This window comes from Lemur catta, chromosome 20 (genome assembly GCF_020740605.2).
Source record: "Lemur catta isolate mLemCat1 chromosome 20, mLemCat1.pri, whole genome shotgun sequence".
In the NCBI taxonomy this organism is placed as follows: domain Eukaryota; kingdom Metazoa; phylum Chordata; class Mammalia; order Primates; family Lemuridae; genus Lemur; species Lemur catta.
Window position 1 is genome coordinate 15,772,632 of NC_059147.1, and position 23,437 is coordinate 15,796,068.

Below are 23,437 nucleotides of genomic sequence, written 5' to 3' on the forward strand. Positions count from 1 at the left end.
AGGTGGGGTGGGAAACAGAGCAAGCTAAAAATTTCAAAACAAATCCCACTGCCTCCCTGTCTACTTGCCACTTCCAAGACTCCAGACCAGACTTTGCGAAGCAGCCCCTTAACTCTTCACTAAGATTTCCTAATGCACTTTTTTTTTTTTCACCATTTCACTATATCAGACATCAGCAAATTGTAGTCCACCACCCACATCCAACCCACTGCCAATTGTTGTATGAGCTAAGAATGATTTTCACATTTTTAAATGGCTGGAAAAAAACACAAGAAGAATAATATTTTGTGACCCATGAAAATCATATAAAATTCAAATTTCAGTGTCCATAAAGTTTTTTTTTTAATTGAAACACCACCACACCCATTCATTTACATGTTGCCTGTGGCTGCTTTTGGGCTACAGTGGCAGACTAAAATATTAATAGCTGCAACAGAGATTGTACTGCAAAGCCTAAAATATTTACTGTGTGTCCCATTACAAAATTAACTTGCCAACCCCTGGTACATTAGATTTTGTTCATAATTATAAAAGTAAAGTAACTATTAGAGGCAGCAATATCCAGTGATGAGTTAATTCAGAAGATTTAGTTCAGACCTAGCTGAGTTTGAATCCTGCCTCTCACAGGCATTGGCTATCTGATGCTATAGGCAGATTACTTAACCTCTCTGAATCCCCATTATGCCCCACTGTTAAATGGGATTAATAATATCTTTGTCACTGGGTTAAGAAGTTTAAAAAAGGGTAAGTGTGAAAGCCTTTGGCATAGACCCTGAGTATAGTAAGCACTCAACAAATGCTAGCCATCATTGTTACATACTATTCCTTTAAGAAAGAAACTTTAGAAATATAGAAAAATGCATTACATTACCAAAGGAATCAAAGTCAAAATGTCACTTTTTCGCTTAATGCTGGCTAATACACAGAAGGTTTGGAAGACATTAAAAACAATAGAACAAACTCTGTAATCAGCATATAACCAAATCCAGATGGATTTGGCTCATTTGCTAATTTGAATTGTTTGTCCTTGTCTTCCCCCACTACCCCCATCCCACTGGCAGGGCAAGTGAGAAGTAAATACACAATCATCCCATTTATATACAGTGGAATTGAAATCATTTGGCTTTTTGAAAATCTGGAGCCAAATGTTTAGGCAAGACATTTGGGTTTGTCCACTTTAGCTGCTGTTTTGAGGCACTGATTTGAATTTGTCTTTGATCCACAACCTGTCTCAGTGGGTCTGCCACTTACAATATGTTTAACAAACGCTCACAAATGAAATCCATTTGCATCTATTTGGTAGGAAGAGCTAATGTCACTAAACGTCACAGGCATCATATGCCTCCCCATCCACCTCTCTCCAACCTCCAAATGTTGGTGTTCATGTGCTTCATGGCTAGAAACCTAAACAGACGACAGCCCCTGATGGAGGGGCCCATGATGCATGTGCTGACGCCAGGCACTGAGTGTGCGTTCTCATGCTTGCTTCATCACTCTTAACTACTCTACTGCGCGGCTTCCTATAATTTACTTTTCCATGTGCTCTGGTGTACCACTCAAGAAAATGACAGAGTATTAAGATAACATAAAAATTCAAGCCCCACATCTTTATTCACTGTTAGGACATCCTTTTAAGGACTTCAAATTCAGTCCTACAAACCCACAAACATCAGATGATGATTCTTGTGGCAGACTACAAATACATTTCAAGTTTCAATAAGCCTTCCAGTTATGTCATTCTACTCCAACCTTAATTTAATTTAAAAAATATATAATGGTGAGCCTATGCTTAGCCTTAAACAAAATAAAATTGGGGAGTGGAGGCAGGAGGGTGGCTGCTACTACTCAGGCTCTAAAATTCCTGCTGCAGAAAGATGCTTATAGGTTTCTGTTAACAATAGAAATTTTGTATACCAAACTTTTTCTAGGGTGTAAAAAAAAAAAAAAAACTAAAATGTTTAGGCAATATACAGGCTTTATCACTGTTAAATAGCAGCATTCTTATATTCCATCAGTAAAGCTATTGGTTAAGGTGTGAATACATTATAAATAAAATAAAGCTACACAACATAGACTCTGATGGTAAATGAGACAATTAACCTAAAATCCTTTGCAGTATGGCACTCACAGCAAGATAACAGCTTCAGAAAACATAAAGCTATTGTCCTTTGCTGTGACCAAATCATGGCTTCAATTAAAGACGTAGACCCTGTATCAGTACATATGGGATGACATCAAATTTTTCTAAGAACACTACTTCTCTGTGATTAGACAAGGTATACCATCTTCTGCAAAACAGCTGGATCGTTTGTCAATAATCAAGAGAAACAGATGGTTAGAAACATCCAGATACTTGAAAACATCTGGATATTTCATTCTTCATCCAGATGTTTGGCTTCCCCTAGGTGCAGCCTGCTATCTATGGTTGAATAATTCTAAAAAGCATTTGGCCAAGAGATAAGTTTACTTCATCAATTCGTTTTCAAGATAATTATGTTTGGCAAAGGAAGTCCACATTCTTTGGGGAATAATGCTGTTATTGGAATTTATTTTATCAGTATGAATGAATCAAACTGTTTCTGGAAAATGCTAGGGAGTGAAAAACAAATGCAAAATTGGTCCACTGTGCAATGCAGGTTCAGTCATATTACACTGTGTACTTGGAGTTCACAAAAGTATAACTACCCCCATATAACAAATCAGCCAGTTTAGTATGACAGCCCACACAGTGACAAAAAATAAGGTTGTTGAGTAAATGCAAGTAGAATTGCTTATAATGCTTGTGTACTCTTCCATTTAAAAATCCAGGAATAATTCCAATTGCATATCTTGAATACTGTCATTAGTTCATTCATTCAACAAAAATTTACTTGGCTCCTACTGTCTGTATAGTCACATATGTGAAGCTGAGAAGTCAACCTTGAGTACAACAGATAAAGTTCTTGCCCTTATGTAGTTTGCAGGCTGGTTGGGGGGACAGAGATTGAACAAATATTCTCACCCAAATATGTCATTATCCACATTTCATTATATGTGCTATGAAATGAAGGTAAAAGATATAATTAGAGATTATATTGGGAAGAGGCCCGATTAAGATGAGAAGGTCAGAGGGGGCATATTGGAGGACATAAAAGATGAGGATTTAGCCAGGAAAACTGCATCCAGGCAGAAGGGACAGGATGAGGAGATACCTGAAGAACAAAAGAGCTTTGCTTCCTCATAGAACATAAGAAAGTCTAAGGGTGGAGGATGGTGTGTGTGACTTTAGGGGGTAGCACAGGGAGGTCTCTGTCGTGATGGAACAGTCCTACATTTTAATTGTGGTGGTGATTACCTGAACCCACACATGTGATAAAATGGCGTAGGACTTACGTTAGTTATCCACTGCTATGTGATAAATTACCAAAAAATTCATGGCTTGATATAACACAAATTTAGTATTTTATAGTTCTATAGTCAGAAGTCCAAGCTGGATCTTATGGGGCTAGAGTTAAGTCATCAGCAGGGTGCATTCCCTTCTGGTAGCTCTGGGGGAGAATCCATCTCATACTTTTTCCAACTTCCAGAGGCTACCAACTTCCTTTGGATAATGATCACCTCCCTCCAGCTTTGAAGCCAGCAAGACCTGGCTGACTTCTCACCCTGCTATCTCTCAGTTTGTCCCATCTGACTCCCTCTTCCAAGAACCCCTGTAATTACACCGGGGCCCACACAGATAATCTCGGATAATCTCCCTATTTTAACTTCAGCCAAGTAGCAACCTTAATTTCATCTGCAACCTTAACTCCCCTTTTCCATGTAACACGTGTATGCACAGATTCTAGGAATTAGGATGTGGATATCTTGGGGGTGGGAGGATAGGGTCCGTGGAACTATATACTTACACTGCACTAACGTCAACTTCCTGGTTCTGACACCATAATATAGTTATATACAGAACACCCATTGTAGAAAACTAGTTGAGGAGTAGAGAAATCTTCTCTGTACTATTTTTGTGAACTCCTATGACTCTACAACAAGTTTTTAAAACTTTTTTTTTTAAATAGCCAATACTTACAGGACAAATAATATATGCATAGCACTGTTCAAAGCACTTTACATTTATTATCTCATTTAATCCCCACCACAACCCTATAAAGTGGGCATTATTTCCATTCTAGAGATGAGAAAACTAAAGCAAAGATCAATTATACTAATTTAGCCAAGGCCACATTAATCCAAATACTGCGTCTCTAAAAGCTGTGTTCTTAAAATCTGTTTATGTTTTAAGGGCTCAAATTTAATTAAGGTTCCAAATATATGGACCATAAATCGCAAAGTAAGAGAGGACAGATTGATGAGAATTATCATTTAAATAATAATAACAATAAAAAGCCTGTGCACACAGGTGGCTCACACCTACAATCCTAGCACTTTGGGAGGCTGAGGTAGGATGATCACTTGAAGGCAGGAGTTTGAGATAATCCAAGCAACATAGCAAGACCCCATCTCTACCAAAAAAAAAAAAAAAAGGAAAAATCAGCCTGGCATGGTGGTGGTTTGCACCCATACTTCCAGCTACTTGGGAGGCTGAGGCAGGAGGATTGCTTGAGCCCGGGAGTTTGAGGTTGCAGTGAGCTATGATGATGCCACTGCACTCTACACCCCAGGCAATAGAGTGAGACCCAATCTCCAACAAAAAAAAAAAAAAGAAGAAGAAGAAGAAGTAGAAGAAGAAAACAATGATACTAGAGGAGTTGTAAGAGGCAACATTGTGGGGGCTAAATCCTGGGCTTATTCAGAGGAACCCCCCAAATAGCTTTCTCCACCTACTAAAGAAAAATTGGGTTGTAGACAGGGTAAGGTTGAGTAGAAGGATCAGTCCATCATGCTTTGGGGTCCACTGTTTACAGGTTAATTTATAGGCCATTACCCACTAAATGCTATCAGCCTTTCTTTTCCTTCCTTTCTCCCAACCACTTGGATCCAAGAACTACTCAGGCTGTCCGCTGTAATTCCTCACTTCTGAAAATGTCTTTACGGATATGTGGCATGAAGTAGCCCTTGCTCATTCCAACTTCTTCAGGTTTTCAGCTCAAGGGAATGAACACTTGGCCAAAAATAGTCAAGTAGGTTCTCTCCTGAGAATATAAATCTGGAGCTGAACCATACAAGGAAAAAAGAAAGAGGATTAGAGCCGAGTCATCCCAAAGGCAGTATCATGAAAACATGAGTCCATGAGTTCCTGGGAGTGGTGGTCACATGTCCCCAGGCACAAGGATAAAAACTACGTGACTAGAATGACAGAGCCTAGGATGCACTGGGGTGCTGGTACACCAAACCTGGGCTTCCTTCCTCTAGAACTTAAGCCACAGTGTGGCTCAGTTTCTGTTACATTAACCAAACTCAGCAGGCACATTGTCAATATTTCCTCTTTAAGTTTGCCAAAGACTTTTCTGTTGCTTGCAACCGAAGAACCCTAAAGTATGCAACTCCTCCATCTATAATAGAAAGCTGGAAATTCACCTCCACTTTATGCACTCTCCTCTCATTCCTCTATCTTCATTCCCATCAAAGCCAAACTTTTCTAGAAATTTAAACACACATACACACACACACAAAACTCCTCCCAGACCCAGGGCTCATAAAAGTTTCTGTAGGATGCTTCTAGGTTGCTGCAGACACTCAATTATTGCTCCCTCCCCACAACCCAACCCCAGGAAGTGGAGATCAAGTGTCTGTCATTCTCTAACCCTGAATTTGAGGGACACAATGCCTTTAATTCAAAGGGAAAGTGACTCACATCCCCTTGGTGTTTTCTAAAAGGATAGTGTCAGAACCAGTTTCTACTCCTGGATCTTTTGTGCTCCAGGGTAGAAGCAGGCAGCAGTCCAAACACTGTGTAACATTTTCAGCAGCCATAAGGAAAAAGTCACTACCACTTTGCTTTTTATACCGAGGCTGAAGAAAGAACAGGCAAAACCAATGCACAAGGGGATTAGCAATGTCTCCTAAAAAAGAAACAGAAGATGTTTATGGGGAGTGAAAATGAATGATAATAGTCTCACTGTCCACTCTCATTTCCTCGTGGTTCGACCAAATCCCTGAATGTCATAAACACTGAAAGGGGAATAAAATGCTCTAATAAATCAAGGTGAGGATACCGTGAAGGGAGCCCATAGTGAGGCACACCTGCCGAGTCTCCAGCTCTCTGGACAGTGAGTCAACAAACAGAGAACAGGCTTCCAGAACTGAGACGAGCGCAGCCTCCAAGCAGAGGAAACTTCTCTAGACTTCTCCCACTACACATAGACCCCCTCCAATTGTGGGAAGGGGAAAAAACACTGTTCTCTGCTGTTATCCTACCCACAACTTCCTTACATTTTAGCCCAAGCTTTCTTGACCTCAGCACTATTGACACCCAGGGCCACATGTCTTTTGGCGGGTGCTGTCCTGCACACGGTAGGATGCTTAGCAGCATCTATCTAGGAGATGCTAGTAGCCTCCCTCCATTACACTGTAACAAATAAAGTTTCTAGACATTGGCAAATGTCTTCTGGGAGGCACAATCACCTTCAGGGAAAAAACACTGCTTTATCTGCACTGAGAGAAGACAGAGAGAGAGAGATAATGAGAATGAGAAAGAATGTATTTACCCAAAACACCACCAGCACTCAAGTTTCTATGGCTGTTTATACCATTCTTCACTTGACTAACTCCTATTCATCCTTCTAAATTCAGCCTCAAAACAATTTTCTTCAAAAAGCCTTCCCTGACCTCTCCACTCCTTGGAGAAGTTGGATGCTCCTTTTCTAGGCGTCCCCGATTTCCTGGGCAACTGGAGCCCTTCCCTCACCACTGGCTGACTCGCCTCCCAGGCTTCATCTCTAGAGTCTCACTTCCTTGCTAGCAAGTAGCAAGTTCATTTCATCTTTGCGCCCCTAGCGCTCAGCAGAGTCCCTGGGTCATGTTAGATGTTCAATAAAGGTTTGTTAGAGAAGCGAATAATGAATGAACAAAGAGAGAAATGGTGGTTTCAACAGGAGGCATGTCCCAGAGTACAGGACTGATTTCAGGTGGTATAATTCTACAACTTGAAAAGCAGCACTGAAAAGGACTACAGCTAGGAGTCTACCACCTGTGATGGAACACAACAAAAAAGGAAGTACGTCATGCTCACCATCTTACAGGAACAGAATTTTCCAGAAACAGGTTGAAAAGCCAGATAAAGCAGTAGAAAGAAACAGCACCGGAGTAAGAAAGGCTCATTTTTCAGGTAAGAAAACTGAGGCTCAGAAAGGTTAAATATCTTGCCTAAGGTCACACTGTGGAGAAGTGAACGCTGGGAATTGAAGCTAGGTCTTCAAGTTCAAGTCCAAAGCTGTCTTTCTGGTACCACCCAATCAGTGGAATAATGAATTCTCTACTCTATGTGAGAGCTGTCCCCGTTAATAATGTGGGCCAAGGGAAATGGTTTAAGCAGAGATTATGTGGATCTCTTGCCAAGACACTGGTAACTACATGACAAAAAAAAAAAAAAGACATTCATTGTTGGTGGAAGAAAAAAATGGGTACAACCCTCTTGAAAAGAACTTGACAGCACACACCAAAAGACCTTGGCCCAGTGAACTAGCTATTTCACTTCAGGGAATTTAACTTAACAAAACCATCTGAAATACAGAAAACAAAAGCAAACAAACAAAGAAAACACAACACTCTGTGCACACATGTCAACACTGTTCACTTCAGTGCTACTTCTAACAACAAAAACAAAACAAAACAGAGAGCACTCCCCCTGCAATTTGTTGAAAAGAAGACTGACACCGATTTTTTAAGGAAATGTTCTAAGGAATTATAGTCCTATGATTTGGAAGGAGATAAAGGATTTTCTCCATCAGCCATTTAACAAGATGGGTTAGACATCAATTTGAATAGTCTAAACAAACTAAACCTGATTTAATCAAGGGAATAGGGAAGGATTGGGGTGAAAACAGTCATAAAGGGCACTAAACACTTTTGACAGCAAGAAAAACAGAACAAAAACAAAACTAGAAACTTGATCAGTATTGAACAACAGGAGACTTGGTAAATAAATACAGATCCACTCTGCTTCTATTTAAAATGGTGTTTACAAAGAATGTGTTAGATCAGGGGGAGATATTTGGTAAGAGTGTTACACGAAAAACACAGGATTCAAACATTAATAAATGCAAACACAAATTATATAAATTGTAGCAATCCCCGTGATGGAATACTCCACAGCTGTGAGAATGAATAGTGCACAACTCCATGCAACATTAAGCATAAATGTTGAGAGAAAGAAGAGAATCTATTATGTGATTCCATTTATTAATATATAAGGCACAAAGATGACCAAAACCAACCCCTACTGTTCCAAGTCAGGTCAGTGGTTACCCTCGGTGGGGGTGGGGGAGGATGACTGGACAAGGGCAAAAAGAGGCTTGTGGGTCATGTCTTCTTTCCAGATCTGGGTACTGATTACCTGGGTGTGCCAGTTTATTACGATCCATCCAGCAGCAAGTATATAAAATGTGCACTTTCATGCACGTGTGTTATATGTCACCAGAGTTTTAAAAACACAGTCAAAACTCCCTAAAAATGAGAGGCTGCCTCTGACATTAAGGAAAAAATCAGTCACAAATTAATGTTGGCTGTCTTCAGATGGTGGGACAATGGCAACTGTCTTGTCATCTTTTTATCCTCTATATTTTCCAAATAATTCAATAATAACCATTTATAATGGGGGGGAGGGAGGGTGTAAACAGTACTTAGTTTTAGCTAAAAAAGGAGCTAAAATACTTTTGTAAACATGAATTCAATTAAAAAAAACTAACAAATAGAATCTGTGAATATGCTACGTTACATGAATTAAGGTTACAGATAGAATTAGGGTTGCTAGTCAGCTGACCTTAAAATAAGATTATCCTTGATCTCCACAGCTGGGACCAAGGTAATTACAAGAGTCCTTAAAAGGGAGAGAGTCAGGCAGAAGAGAAAGAACCAGAGACGTAGCCATTTGAGAGGGACTCAGCCCAATATTGCTGGCTTGAAGATGGAGGAACGGGCCATGGACCAAGGAATGCAGGCAGTCTCTATACATTGGAAAAGGCAAGGACATGGATTCTCTCCTAGAGCTTCCAGAAGGAACACAGACTGATGACACCCTGACTTTAGCCAGTGAGACCTGTGTCAGCCTTCTGACCTCCAGAACTGTAAGAAAATAAATTTATGTTGTCTTAAGTTACTAAGGTTTAGATTATTTGTTATGGCAGCCACAGAAAATGAATACCCCAGGCTCTTTTTTAAAAATAATTTTTATTGCACAAGCAGTACATGAGCAATTCACTCTCTTTAAAAAATTAAGGCATTATAAACCAGACTAAAGCCTCCCCACCGTCAGCTCTTGGTCCTTCCTGTTCTCTTCCCTCCCCATCCCTCCTATAGACACAGCTACTATGAATAAGCTAGGTGTGCATTCTTTAGAACACCTCGTCTGTCTTTCTTTATATATATGTGTAAGGGTCACATTGCTCACCGACTCCTTCAGCACTGCCAGTCATGAAACAGTTAACACTCATCTCCCCAGGAAGTTCAAAAAGCCCAACACCTGCAAAGGAATGACAGTGTGTGCTCACTGCTCCTGGGGGTGAAGGAAGTGACAGTTTGAGTACCTTTCAGTATACCTTCTGTCTGCCTTTCGGTTATAAATCCTCCATTCCAGAGCTTGTGGTGGGAACTGAATTCTCCAAGCTCAAATGTGTTAAGTATGCACTGCTTAGAAGATTAAGAAAGGAATTTGTTTATACACATCGGGCCTAGTATTAGCAAAAGAAAAAAAAAAAAAAAGCTGAAGACATACAGGGAACATGATCAATAACAAAACCACCAGTCCAACCACACTTGGCCACCAAGACGTAATAAATGCCTACAAAGCTGCCAGAAATGGGTCACACCACACCCTCCTCTCTCTTTTTCATTTTTTTTTTTTTTAACCCTCGGGATGTCTGGTATTTTTCACAAGTCTCATATCTGTTTCTCATACCTTCTGGGAGACTACTGGCAAATCACAAATTAAGTCAGACTTTAGAGCACTAGGACCTTGAAATCTTCCCTGAAACAGAGATGCAGGCAGCTAGCTACTGTGCTCACTCAATCTCCACTTCTCTGGGACTTCTGGAGTGTCCACTCCGATGCAGAGCCTGGCCCTTGTTCCTGTACTGCCAACTCACGTGCCCCCTGCCTTCAGAGATGGTTCATTACTCTCTGAAACTAGTAATATTATCCTGGGCTAAAACACTGAAAAGTGTTAGAAATGGGCTGAGACAGCTGTAAGAGCATGCAAGGCTGAGAAAAACTCCTTTCCTTTGCTAGTGGAAGCCAAGTCCCAAGAGCAAGGTTTTGGCGTGTAAATCCCTGATCCTGTAGAGATGCCAAATGTGCTGAGACAAAGTATGTCTTCTACACTGTGACTGGCACATGGCGTGCACCCATCCGTGCTTGGGGGTGGGGACAGGGGCTGCAGCATTACAATGACCACCAGTATTACTGCACACTCAGGTCCACTTGTCACTGTAACGGAAAGTCCTTTTGATATACAGCCAAAGCCATCAATCTGGTGATTTGGCCTTGCTCTTAGAGACAAAAACAAATTAGCTCCACAAGGAGTATAATCAGTGTGTGTTTGTTGTTCAGTGAGATATTAATTCATTCGATCAACAAACATGGTGTGTGCTAGTTGTGCATGTGTGAGTGTGTATACGCCAAATATGTGCCAGGAGGTGTGAGACAGAGCCCAGAAGGACACTTTTCTAGATAAACCACTAACTATGGAGGTAAAATGTCAGTGGGTTCTATGTGCAGCTTAGGGAAATTCACAGGTAGAAGGAAACACATTTATGGAAAATGCTGTATTATTTTTGGATATGTGATTTAAAAAAAACCGACATGGATTTAACATGGTGGGGTGAGGGAGTAGCTATGGATGATGATGATTGTGATGATGACGACAGAAGAAGAGGAGGAAAAGGAGGAAGAAAAGAGGAAGGAAGAAGAAAGGAAAATAAGGACAATAACCATGATGACCACATCAGTGACAGTAACCGAATGCTTACTAATGGCCAGACTCTTGTTCTAAGCATTTCATACATGACCTAATTAATCCTTCCAAAACTCCTACCATACATTCAATTATTACCACTCTTCTATAGAAGAAAACATTCAGACTGAGAATAGTTAATCAACAAGTCATGGCCCAGGTAGCAGAACCAGAATTCAAACCCAGGGCAACTACATGACTCCAGAGCCAGAGTTCATGACCACCAAGACAGACACTGCTGGGTGCCTACCTCTTATCTCTCCTTTCTCTGTATTAACAGCACCCCAGTTTAATCCTGAGTAGCCACATACCTAATGAAAAACCTCTGCAGACTCCCTTGCAGCTATGGGTGACCATGTGAAATGGTTCTGGCCACTGACATGCCAGAGGAATTCCTGGGGTAAGATGGCATTGCCATCTGCCCTTCACTTCCCACCTTCTTTCTGCCTGGGCAACAGATGAAACTCCTGGAGGTGGAGCAGCCACAGGCTAAGGCTCAGAGGGAATATTGAGGCAGTCATGGTCTCTGATAGCATCATAGGCTAGACTCCCAAACTGTGCTGCCTACTTCTAAAACTCTTGTCATGAGAGAAAAATTGAGGCCTGACTGGGAAAGCTGGGGTCCAGTCCTTGCTGCTACAGTCACGGTAGCAAGGTGAACCCAGCCAGTGCAGATTCCACTTCAGCCCCCTACTTCCATCAGCTGGGATCATCACATGTGGGACCTGATCTTCATTCTGAAATCTCAGGGTCATGGTGCTTGACAAGAACTGAAATTGTACAAACTCAGAGGGTGATTAAAGAAACAAACAAAAACAGATAGGCTGATGGTTCACACCTGTAGTCCCAGCACTTTGAGAGGCCGAGGTGGGAGTACTGCTTGAGCCCAGGAGTTTGAGGTTGCAGTGAGCTATGATGATGCCACTGCACTCTAGCCTGTGGGACATGGCAAGACCCTGCCACACACCCCCCCAAAAAAAGTGCAACCTGTAACATTATAGACATTCATTAAGTATCTGGTCAATAAAAGGAGAAGAGGAAGAAGAGCAAGAAAGGAAGCAATCAGCAATTTCCCATGAAAAGGAATGTTGAAGGCCCAGATGTAGGCATTCTTCCTGTCTGAAGTTTCAGCATTCATACTTCTGTTAGCTTCTGATGGCTGCTGTAACAAATAACCACAAACTTAGATTTAACACACATCTATTCTCTTACTGTTCTGGAGGTCAAAAGTCCAAAATAAATCAAGGACTAAAATCAAGGTGTCAGCAGGGCTGGTTCCTTCTGAATGCTCCAGGGAATAATGCATTCCGTGCCTCTTTCAGTTTCTAGAAGCTGCCACATTGTTGGCTCACAGCCACGTCACCTCCTGTTCCTCTGCTTCCACCATTGCATGGTTGTCTTCCTCTTCTGTGATCACATTCCTCTCGGCCTCCCTCTTATAAGAACACTTGTGATTGCACTTAGGGCCCACCTGGATAACTCAGGCTAATGTCACCATCTCAAGATCCTTAACTTGATCACATCTGCAAAGTCCCTTTTGCCATGGGTAAAATTCGCAGATTCCAGAGATTAGAGTCTAAATATCTTGGGGGCCATTGTTCAGCCTACAGAGTACTCCATTCATTTATTCAAGATATAATCATTGAAAACCAGGCATTGTGTTAGCAATGAAGGGGCAGCAGAGAACAAGTATTTAGCTCCATACTTCATTAAAAAACACCTTTCCTAACAGATTCTGCTTAAGTTCTTTTTTAAAAAATTATGTTTTTATTTCAAAATATTAAGTGGGTGCAAATGTTTTTGTTACATGGATAGCTTTTATAATGCTTTAGTCAGGGTTATAAATGTGCCCATCACCTGAATATTGTTCACTGTACCTGTTAGGTAGGTTTTTACCTCTCCCTTCCTCCCTCATCCTTGATTTCCAACAATTTTTAATCCTTCTTCATGGTATACATATTCCACATTTTGTTAATCCACTCATTAATTGATGGGTACTTGGTGTGATTCCACATCTTTGCAGTTGTGAAATGTGCCATGATAAACATTCGAGTACAGGTGTCTTTTTGATAAAATGACTTCTTGGGATTGCTGGATGCAATGGTAGGTCTACTTTTAGTTCTTTGGGAAATCTCCATACTGTTTTCCATAGAGGTTGTACTAATTTGCAGTCCCACCAACAGTATGTAAGTGTTCCTTTCTCTCTGCATCAACTCTGCTTAAGTTCTTGATGAGTCAAATCCTGTACAGTAGCCATAGCATAGAAATCCCAGCACAAAAAGCCTGGTACAGGCTCAATAAGTTGGGGATTATTGATGCATTGTTACCATTATCTATCAAAGATACAGTGGAGAGCTTCCACAGGAAACTCTGAAGAAAAAAACAGGAGGTTGGAAATGGGTCATAAGAGAGATAATACCTGGAAGCCTACAATGAAGAGGGTGAGCAGGCTACTCACAGACACTCCACACAAGTGGGGCTCACTGGGGATTGTGGGAAGGATCAGGGCTTGCTGGGGATTGTGGGAAGGGGCAGGGCTTGCTGGGGATTGTGGGAAGGAGTGGAGCTCACTGGAGATTGTGGGAACAGGAGAGGTACAGTGGGAATTGTGGGAAGGAGTGAGGTTCACTGGGAATTATGGGAAGGAGTAGGGCTCGCTGGGAATTGTGGGAAGGCGATTTCTAAACTCTTTGATCTAGAGTAAGAAATGTCCCCTTCTGGCCACAAATTGAAGCAAGCCCAACACACTGGAATAACATAAACAGAATGAATAGTTGAGGCTACACAGGGGGCCCATCTTTGGGCAGGGTGCCCAGATGAACTCTCATGTAACTCTGGAGATTTCTGTGGATGCCACAAGGCAACATTCTGAAATGCCTATCACCACATGGAAAGAAAATCTTCAGTGGAACCCTGATCGCCTGACCAGCAACACTAACAACCAATGGAGCCGCATCTTGAAAGAGCTAGACTCGTCCCTCTAGAATTTTCTGCCATAAAACGTAAAGGGATATCATGAATATTATTATACCATAAATGCATGTCCCCAAATCCTTCCTACCTCATTTTTTTCTGTCATTTGTTCTGCTTTTAGACAAAGGAAGAAGAAAGAAGCCATCTTTCATTATAAATGTATTCAAGCTATAAAAACATGAATTACTAGAAGGCAATTCCTTTGCAAGACTTAGGCAGTGACACACAGATGCTTCTCCACACAATTTTTGTGGGCAAGTGTCTATATATAAACACAGCTCGAACTGATTGTGGGGTGTAGAGAAAAGTGAATTGCCCATGTGAAGGACATCTGTATTAAGACCTGTTCCCAATCAAGGAAAGCAATTCTTCTTGGTGGTCCGACCACTTAACTTAAACAAAAAAAAACTGAGCCAACTTTCATCAATGAGCCTTTCTTCCAATGAAAAAAAAAAGAAAAGAAAAGAAAAACTGAGAGTTGGCTACTGGTTATGGCGATGTTGTGCCACAAGGTTAATAATGATGGGTTTCAGGTCACCAGCAATTTCTCATTTCAAACTAATTTGAACCATCAACTCTCCAGGGGCAATTGTTTCATGTGGGCTGCATGGTGCCCACAGTCCTTCTCAGACACCCAACTGGTGGCTGGTTGATATTCTGCCATTGCATCATTACCAAAAACAAGAGAGGGACTTTTTATTCCTTTTTTTTTTTTTTTTAAGTGCTCCTGTTAAAGCTCCATGGAAGATGCATAAACTTGTTCAGTTTCAAGATGATTGGAACTTGAATGGGCCAGTGCTGTTTAATCAATTCACCAGGCTCTTTCTTCCAGAGGGAACTTGGGGAAAAAAAATTCTAAATATCCTTGCCATCATTCAAAAGACTCCACAGTGTCTTCCTCCACTTAGTCTGTCACTTGTTCTCGGATGTTCATTTCAATTCTAAATGTCCCAGGGACTCATCTGGAGGTTATCAGGCTTTTTCCTCCTGGCTATTGTGAGAGGAGTCTGGAGGGACAGAAGAACTCCGGCTCACTTCTTGTTTGTTAGTAATAGCTTCTCCCTGGCAAGGGAGGATCATCACATCAGCTGGGGAGCCCTGCTCTCCATGAAAAACGTACTGCCCCAGAAAGGGGAGGAAAAGGAAAGGAAAATCAGTTGGTGATTTTTTTTTTTTCCTGAGTCACTTCTCCAGTGTTTTATTTTGGCCTCCAACTCTGAGGAGGCTGCCCTCATGAAGCCTCTGTTGACAGGCCTGGCACAGCTATGGAAGGCCCTGTGCCAGACAGGGAGTGAGCAGCATGGTTGGTGGACCCTCAAGGAAGAACCCTGCCTGGGCTTCCCTGAAAGGACTGAGCGGAGTGGAGACCTCAGCGCCCAGGCCTCATTCCTGAAGTGGACGGCACAGAGCCACTGGGGCCACAGGCACTGCAGGTGTCCCCACTGTAGGCACGGGAAGGCAATGGCCGGGCCTCAAGGGGCAGGCATAGGGAAGCCCAGCCAGGCCTGCTGTCTTCTTGTGTGAGGAACTCGGTGCCAGGGTGTGGGCTGAGCAGAAGGCTGCATCCTGGATGCTAAGGGGCATCCTAGGCTGCTCCCACCTCCCTCACCTGCAGTCCCGCGGGGCTGGGGCTGAGGAGGAGGCCAGCAGGGAGCCTGCAGTGGGCACCTCCACTTCTACCCCAAACCTGAGAGGGGCAGGACCCCATGGGCACCCAACTGAGATATGACAGGCTCTGGCTCTGTTCACTTTAATGAGTGCCCTGCTCCTGTCCAGCCAGGCCACCCCATGGGCCCTGGCTGGCTGCCCCATGGGCTCTGGCTGCCACTCTCTAGTCACAGGAGCCGTCCTTCCAGCCGTATCGCCAGCGCTCATCCACTTTCGAGCAGTCGAAGTCAGGCTTGCCCAGCTTGCGGTTCACCTCATTGTGCAGGTGGCACAGCCACTGGGAGAAGCATTCCCGAGTGCAGGTGTCTGGCTGGTTCCTGCATATCCTCTCCCTTAGGTCTTCAGCACACTCCTCACATGGGTAGAACTTGGAAAATAAATGTATGAATTGGGCCATGTCTTGCTGCTGTTCTGGGGTGGGCAGGTGGGGATAGCAGGCGGCCAGGGTGTGGAGAAGAGCCCAGATGTTGTGGCCCAGTTCCTCTCCATCCTGTGGACAATCGTCCCTAAACTGTCTGTCCTGCTTCTGCTACAAAGTCCTGGCTTAATACAAATCAGCATGGCAGGAGAAGCTCTGATTTATACAAGCAGTGGGCTTGAGGATCCCTGACAGCAGCAGAAACAGAAACTCAGATTCCCAGGTGGGTTTAATAACTGCCTGGTGCTGCCAAATGATCAGTATGTTTTAACTGGCAAAGAAGGAAGAGAAAAAGGAAGGAGGGAATGGAGGAAGAGAGGAGGAAGAAGAGGCAGAAGACGAGGGAAGGAGAGAAAGGAAAATGAGGATTTCCCAGTGCTAGTAGATTATGTCAACTGGTTCAACCTCAACAGACGGAAATGTGGCAATATTGATCAAAATCACAAATGTATACACCTTTGGATTCCACTTCTAGGAACTGATCCTTTCAATACACTAATCTGTGGTTGACATGAAATGTGTACAAGGTTGCTTATTATGGTGTTGTTTGTAATAGCAAAATAATGGATAAAACCCAAACATCCATCAACAAGGAATGCCTGAATAAATTACGAGACAACTCTGCAATGGAGTATCATGAAGCTGCATGCATATATGTTACAGCTCTTTATATGTTGATATGGAAGAATCTCTGAGATATTGTGAAATGAATAGAGTACAAAACAGTGTGCTTAGTACGCTGACATTTTACTAACATCCTCACAACTGCCACCTTCACTAGCATTAGGGATGTGCTGGAGTTTGCACTGACCATCTCTGGATTCTTGCTCATCTGGAAATTCTGGAAGCCTCTGGAGAAGAGAACAGGATGGCTGGGGAAAGGGGGCCAGGGGAGGCCAAACCTCCACCCTCACCCTTTCCCACCTTTTGAATGTTGAACAGTGTCATTGCATTACCCTAACCAAAATAAAAAATTAAAAGTATAGCATTGAAAAAAGGTATAAAGTAAAATGCTAAAGGCCTATAGGTTAGAGAGGAGGATAAAGTGAGCAGAGGGTGAATAATGTTGAGAAGCAGATGCCTTAGTTGTGAGTGGATGGCCCAGGTAATAACCACACCAGACCTGGGAGAAGAGAATGAAATGCTGACAGGATGTGACGACTCAGACACGTTGGAGGACAAGCACTGAAACTGTATTTTCAAATGTTCATGAAAGGAGAAATAAAGAGTTGGTTCCTTTAAAACTTATTGGCTAAAACCTCAGGGCTAGTGAAAGTGTATTTAATGCCAATTTAAAAGGGCTCTAAGAAGAAGCTGTTAGAATTTTGTATACATTCAAAAGCAACAGATGACAGCTTGGCTATTTACAGAATGGGAGAAAGATGGGGGTCGGGGGTTAATATAGGGTGGTCTTGAAAATTTGAAAACTGTTGTTCAAATCCCAGCTTACTCACTCCTGAGTTCTGTGCCCTGGTTAAAAGCGACCACTATGAGCTCAGTGTGCTCAACTATCAGCCCTGTGCAAGGATACTCAGGTTCCTCTTGCCTTGTGAACGGCCAGGGCTGATATTTGAAGAACATCTGGCCTGGGATTAAAAAGGCCACAACAAGACAAACATAAAGATATTTCTAATTATTACTACATTTTATTTATTTATACCTTGTTAAAAAATGTCTGTTGCTTAAATAACATAAATTAGATCTCTAAAAAGTAGGGAAGAAAAGGGCAAGGATATAGTTAATAACACATCGTCAAGAATAAGACAAACATTCCACATCTATTAAGAAGTAGGTGAGCAATCTAAGCTTTCTAGAAGCTGCATGGTGCCCTGCTTTAAAAGGCAAACCAGTTGCTCAGAAGAAGCATCTCTCTTCTAAAATCAAAACCCACAGACAGTTCTCCCAGGGTCCTCTGAAAAAGGGTCTGGTGATGTTCTAAACCTTGTCTTCACAAGGCTGGCACCGTTGATAAAATAGTGAGGTCCACAGGGAGCTTTCATGCAGCAATCTGATGACATTAGGACAAAGTTAAAGGTTTGGGGCCAGGAAAGGGGCTCGGGGGAGTGAGAAAAAGATATATGGGGACAAGCAAATTGTATAACAACTAAAACTCCTTGGGCCCAAGGGACATGCCAAGTCAGAATTAGCAAACTTAAATGCCTACAGTGTCTGGGAAAGTAGCATGAATGAGTGAAGCTGCTCAGATTCTTAGATTGAGAAGGGAGACAAAAAGAAGTGGTGGAGATTGTGGCAAACTAGAGACCACATACCCTTCTAATGCCTCTACTTAGCTCCAGCCAATTGTTGCCTGCAATTCCAATTTTCAAGTCTAATGTGAAAGCCACATTTTTATATGAAATCTTTCAGGGTGGGGTGTGTATATCAACTTTTTGTGTGTTTCTTTTTTTTTTTGTTTTACATTATCGTGACGGCACAACCAAATGTGCCTGCTAGTAGGTGATGTCACTTGAGGCAGAGGAATATCCCACTGAGTTTTCTCCTTCGGAAATCACACCCAGAGCTATGGTTTGTCCCTGGGCTGGGGCAAGACAGGGTTGAAAAAGGAAGGGGGAGGGGCTGGGGCAAAGTCTGGGAATTGAGGGTTAATCCTAAAACATTCATAAGTAATATATTTGCCTGTCAAATTTCATGACCGTGGGAGGATGAAAAACACACTTAAAAATGTCATCTAATTTTAGAGTAAGTTACTTTGACACATGAACACAACTCATAGGCACATTAGTCCCCTTTCTGCCATCGAAGCTATGCCAGATTCCTGTCCCCACCCAAGGAAGGCAGGAGAAAGGCTCAGTTCTAACAGTGAGCAAGGAAATCCTGAGGCCCAGGGATGTGTCTGTCACCCAGTGCCCTCGGTGCTCCAGATGAGCCAGCAGTGACAAGCAGCAGTCCTAATCTCCAATTCTCAGTCTTTCTCAGACTCTAATCATGGGCAAAGCGCCCTGAGGTCTTAGAGAATTTGTTTTATAACCTGAGACTTGAATCTTGCTTTCTACCACTTTTTTGTCAGATGGGCTGCAGCACAGAGCCCTGCTTAAGATAAACACAGTGCACTGCTACAGGCCTAATTAACGCATTTTTTCCTCTTCTCCCATGTTTCACCAAAGGAAATCAGCATCTTAGCCAGATTGGAAGTCAAAACTGGATTCACAAAGATACAACAAAATGTACAACAAATTAAGTTTTCTCAGTAACAGGGAAGTACCAAGAATTTTGTTATAAAAAGCCTTGCTACCTGATAAAGAAAATCAGCAGTATCCACAGTATCCAAAGAGGAATCTGCCCTCTGACCCTGACCCCTGAAAAAAACTATTTAAGAAACACATTGACAAGATATAAAGCCTCGCATGTTTACTGCAGCAAAATTCACCATTGCAAAGATATGGAATCAACCTAAGTGCCCATCAACTGATGAATGGATTAAAAAAATGTTTATGTGTGTATGTGTGTGTTTACCCTTATACATACACACACACACACACACACACACACACCATGGACTACTACTCAGCCACAAAAAAGAATGAAATAATATCTTTTGCAGCAACTTGGATGGAACTGGAGGCCATTACACTAATTGAGGTAACCCAGCAACAAAAAACCAAATACTGCATGTTCTCACTTCTAACTGGGAGCTAAGCAGTGGACATGCATGATCATACAGAGTGACTTAATGGACACAGGAGACTCAGAAGGAGGAGTGAGGATGAGGGGTGTGGGATGAAAAATTACCTATTGGGTACAAGTTACACTCTTCAGGTGACGGGTAAATTAAAAGCCTAGACTTCTCCAAGATACAATTTATCCACATAACAATAATCCACCTGTACCCCCTAAATCCACTTAAATTTTTAAAAAAAGAAGATATCATACCAAATGTTATGTACAAACTTTGACTGTAGCCTGATTGAAAACAAAAAGCTATAAAAGACAATTTGGGGCTAACTCAGTAAATCTGGGTATGGACTAGTTGTTATTTTATGTTAGCAAATTATTATCAATTTCATAGACATAATAATGGTGATAAATGTGATTCTGCAGAGTAATGCCTTTGGTTTTAGGATCTGCCTGCCAAAGTACTTAAGAGTAAATTTTGTCAATGTCTGCAACTCACAGGTGTGGATGGATGGGTGGATGGATGGACAGCCAGACAGACTAACAAAACATGGCAAAAAGTCAGCAACTATTGAATCTAGGTGGTGGGCATATGGTTGTTCATTGTATCATTTCAATATTGCTTACACTTTCTTGATAATTTTCATAATAAACAAGTTTAAAAACTTGACATTTTCAGAACGTCATATTTTAATTAAGTTTTTAAAAAATATGTTTTTAAAGAATATCTTACAAAGAAGACCCATATGGAAAGTGGGGATAAAGTGAGAATTACTCCAATTAGTAGTACAGAGAATCCAGGTGTGGTGGCTCACACTTGTAATCCTGCACTCTGAGAGGCCAAGATGGGAAGATTACTTGAGGCCAGAAGTTCAAGATCAGCCTGAGCAAGAGTGAGACCCCATCTTTACAAAAAATAGAAAAATTAGCTGAGTGGTGGTGCACGCTTGTAGTCCCAGGTACTTGGGAGGCTGAGGCAGGAGGATCACTCAAGACCAGGAGTTTGAGGTTGCAGTGAGCTAAGATGACGCTATGGCACTCTAGCCAGGGCGACAGGGTGAGACTCTGTCTCAAAAAAACAAAACAAAACAAAAAAAGGTACAGAGAAGGGGATCTGACTGCTGGGTTCCCCCAGGCTGAGGTCATTTTGCAGAACATCTCTAAAATCCTAGAACCACTCCTTCATCTGACTGATGAGAAAACTGATGCTCGGATGGGTTCAACAACCTCCCCACAATGGCACAAGTTAGTGGGAGGTGAGAGGACATGACAGATCCCAGGGTTCATCAGCCCCAGTCCAGAGCTGTCTGCAACAGGCAGCCACCGGGTTGCCTGGCCTTGCTTAGATTCGTAGCCAATGTTCAGGAAGGGGAAAGGATGCCTTAGCGATTGGCTTTATCATTCATCCTCTGTTCTTTGGAAATAATTCCCCTCATAGACACATACTTCAAATAAACATTGTCCTCTCTCCTGTTCACCCAGTGTAATAAACTGTCTCATACTTATTATAAACACCATTATTCTGGGAACTTTGAAAAAATGTATAGACAGGCAACAAGAGGCCCCTGCCCTGGAAACAATGATGCCCCACAAGTTATATGCTGGTGTAACGGACAAATCTCTAAGAGCTGTCTCTAATGGGGTCAACTTCTAAAAATTGTTTCTGATCATTATATTTCACTGACAGGAGAAAAAAAATATTATCTTGATAATAAAGGATTTAGATTTATTGCACATCTTAAAATGGTTACTGAATTGAAATTATAAAGTAATGAATCATTTCCTGAAAAAGTCAAGTGATTAGTAATGCCATTGCATGGAGAACTATTTAGAGATGTTAGATGCGGGAGGGAAGGAAGAAAGGAAGGGAGGGAGGAAGGAAGGAAGGGAAGGAGGGAGGGAGGGAGGAAGGAAGAGAGGAAGGGAGGGAAGGAGGGGGGAAGTCTTGAAGACTACCCAGGAAATTATTCCTTAATGTAAATACTTTCTAGAAGATTAAATGAATTTTAAAAAAAGAAAAGAAAATTGAACAGACTTCATGATTACTCTTGGAAAAAATGTATCTCTTAATTTCTACTCAATTCTTTGTTTTAAGCACTGTCCTCTACAAGTAATGAAACAATCTGTATTTCTCAAAGTTTTTCTAATAGGCAGCTGTTAGAAATCAACACTGTGGCCCACACTTCACCATCTTCTAGACTCAGTGACATGGTTCCTGCCATCTCTCAATACACGGCAGTGGAGACCACCTAACATAACACAGACACTGGGGCAGGTCCATTTTTCGTACACTGATAAGAATATGACTCTACCACAGATCTTGGAGACTCATTATTTAACCTCATCTTAGAATATTTTCCACATATCTCCTAGGCTTCTATCAAACCAGAATGTTGGCTGCAAACAAGCTCATCCTTTTGGGTGTAAACTTTTATCAAAAGAAGGGGGTGGAGGAAGAGAAGGAGAAAGAGGGAAGATAGGAACAGTTTCAGTGTAGCAGTAATAGAAGCTAACATTTACTGACAACTTACTATGTCCCAGGGACAGTGTTCAACAGTTTACATGCATTGCCTTGCTTAACTCTAACAATCTAGGAGGTAACTAGTATTAATCTCATTTTATAGATAAGAAAACAGACTCACAAAGATGAAGCAAATGGTCCATATCACACAGACATTAGGAGCAGAGCCAAGAAACGCTCAGGTCTATCGGAACCTGGAAACCTCAAAGTCTTATCTCCTCTGCCATATGTGGCCTCCCATGTCTTTTTTTTTTTTTTTTTGCCTAAAGACTCCTTCACATCTCTTAGTTCAGGATCCTGCCTAGGCATTAGGGCATTAGGGCCTGGTGCTCTAAGCCATTCATAATTATCACATATGGAAAGATGTCTCCTTCCCTGGAATGCCTACATAGTTTCCTTGAACCATGTTTAAGGCTATTGAAGCAAGGGTTTTATACCTCCTACTAGACTATAAAGAAAGGAACTATGACTTTGGTATTCCCCATGCAAAAGTCTCTATGGGCTCCAAGTTTACTGACTGAAGAGTAATGCCACACTGCCTTAGCCCAACACCCCATCTCCCACAGTGGTGTCAGCCATGTTTGGTAGGAAGACTGGACGTTTGAGGAGTTAAAAAAAAATACATTGCATTTGTTCAATAAACATTTATTCAGTCAATAATAAGTTGAAATTTGTCAGATTCCAGCAGTCTACTTGAAATTGTCACATTGCCTCTTAGGAGAAAACTGAATGGCATATTTTTTTGGCATCAGATGAAAATCACTCCTTAATAGGGTTCTACAAATGACAGACTTAACACATTTTTTCCAAATTCTCCACCCATCATGGGGGATGCTGTTGGAAGGCTCCCTATGCAATGCCACTAATTGCCAGAAAATGGAAAAATCCAAGAAATATGGGGCCCTGGAACAGGGTTGAGGGACCGAGGGCAACTGTTGATCCATGCAAAGATCAAAGCTGTGTAGAAACCATTCTCAGGTTTACACAGCTGCATGCTCTGTGCGCGAGCCATAAAGCAAACACAATCTGAATAGGAGGGAAAGGTCTTGTGACTGGGAGTGTGTGGGTGTCAATGACTCCCCAGGACATCAAATGAATCCAGAGGCTGGAGAGCCACCTCACTCCAGGG

At 42.0% G+C, this 23,437-nt stretch overlaps 2 protein-coding genes across 4 annotated transcripts in view; both read right to left on the reverse strand.

Annotated features, from left to right (window-relative positions):
- WWOX (WW domain containing oxidoreductase) overlaps window positions 1-23,437 on the reverse strand; it is a 903,487-nt gene that overhangs the window by 713,976 nt on the left and 166,074 nt on the right. The window lies entirely within an intron of this gene.
- On the reverse strand, window positions 15,803-16,968 carry LOC123625477 (FAD-linked sulfhydryl oxidase ALR-like). The gene is made up of 2 exons (XM_045534040.1): window positions 16,918-16,968; window positions 15,803-16,265 (listed from the first exon to the last, which is right to left on the reverse strand). Exons 1-2 carry the CDS (start codon window positions 16,966-16,968, stop codon window positions 15,900-15,902), a joined length of 417 nt encoding a protein of 138 aa, XP_045389996.1. The 3' UTR covers window positions 15,803-15,899.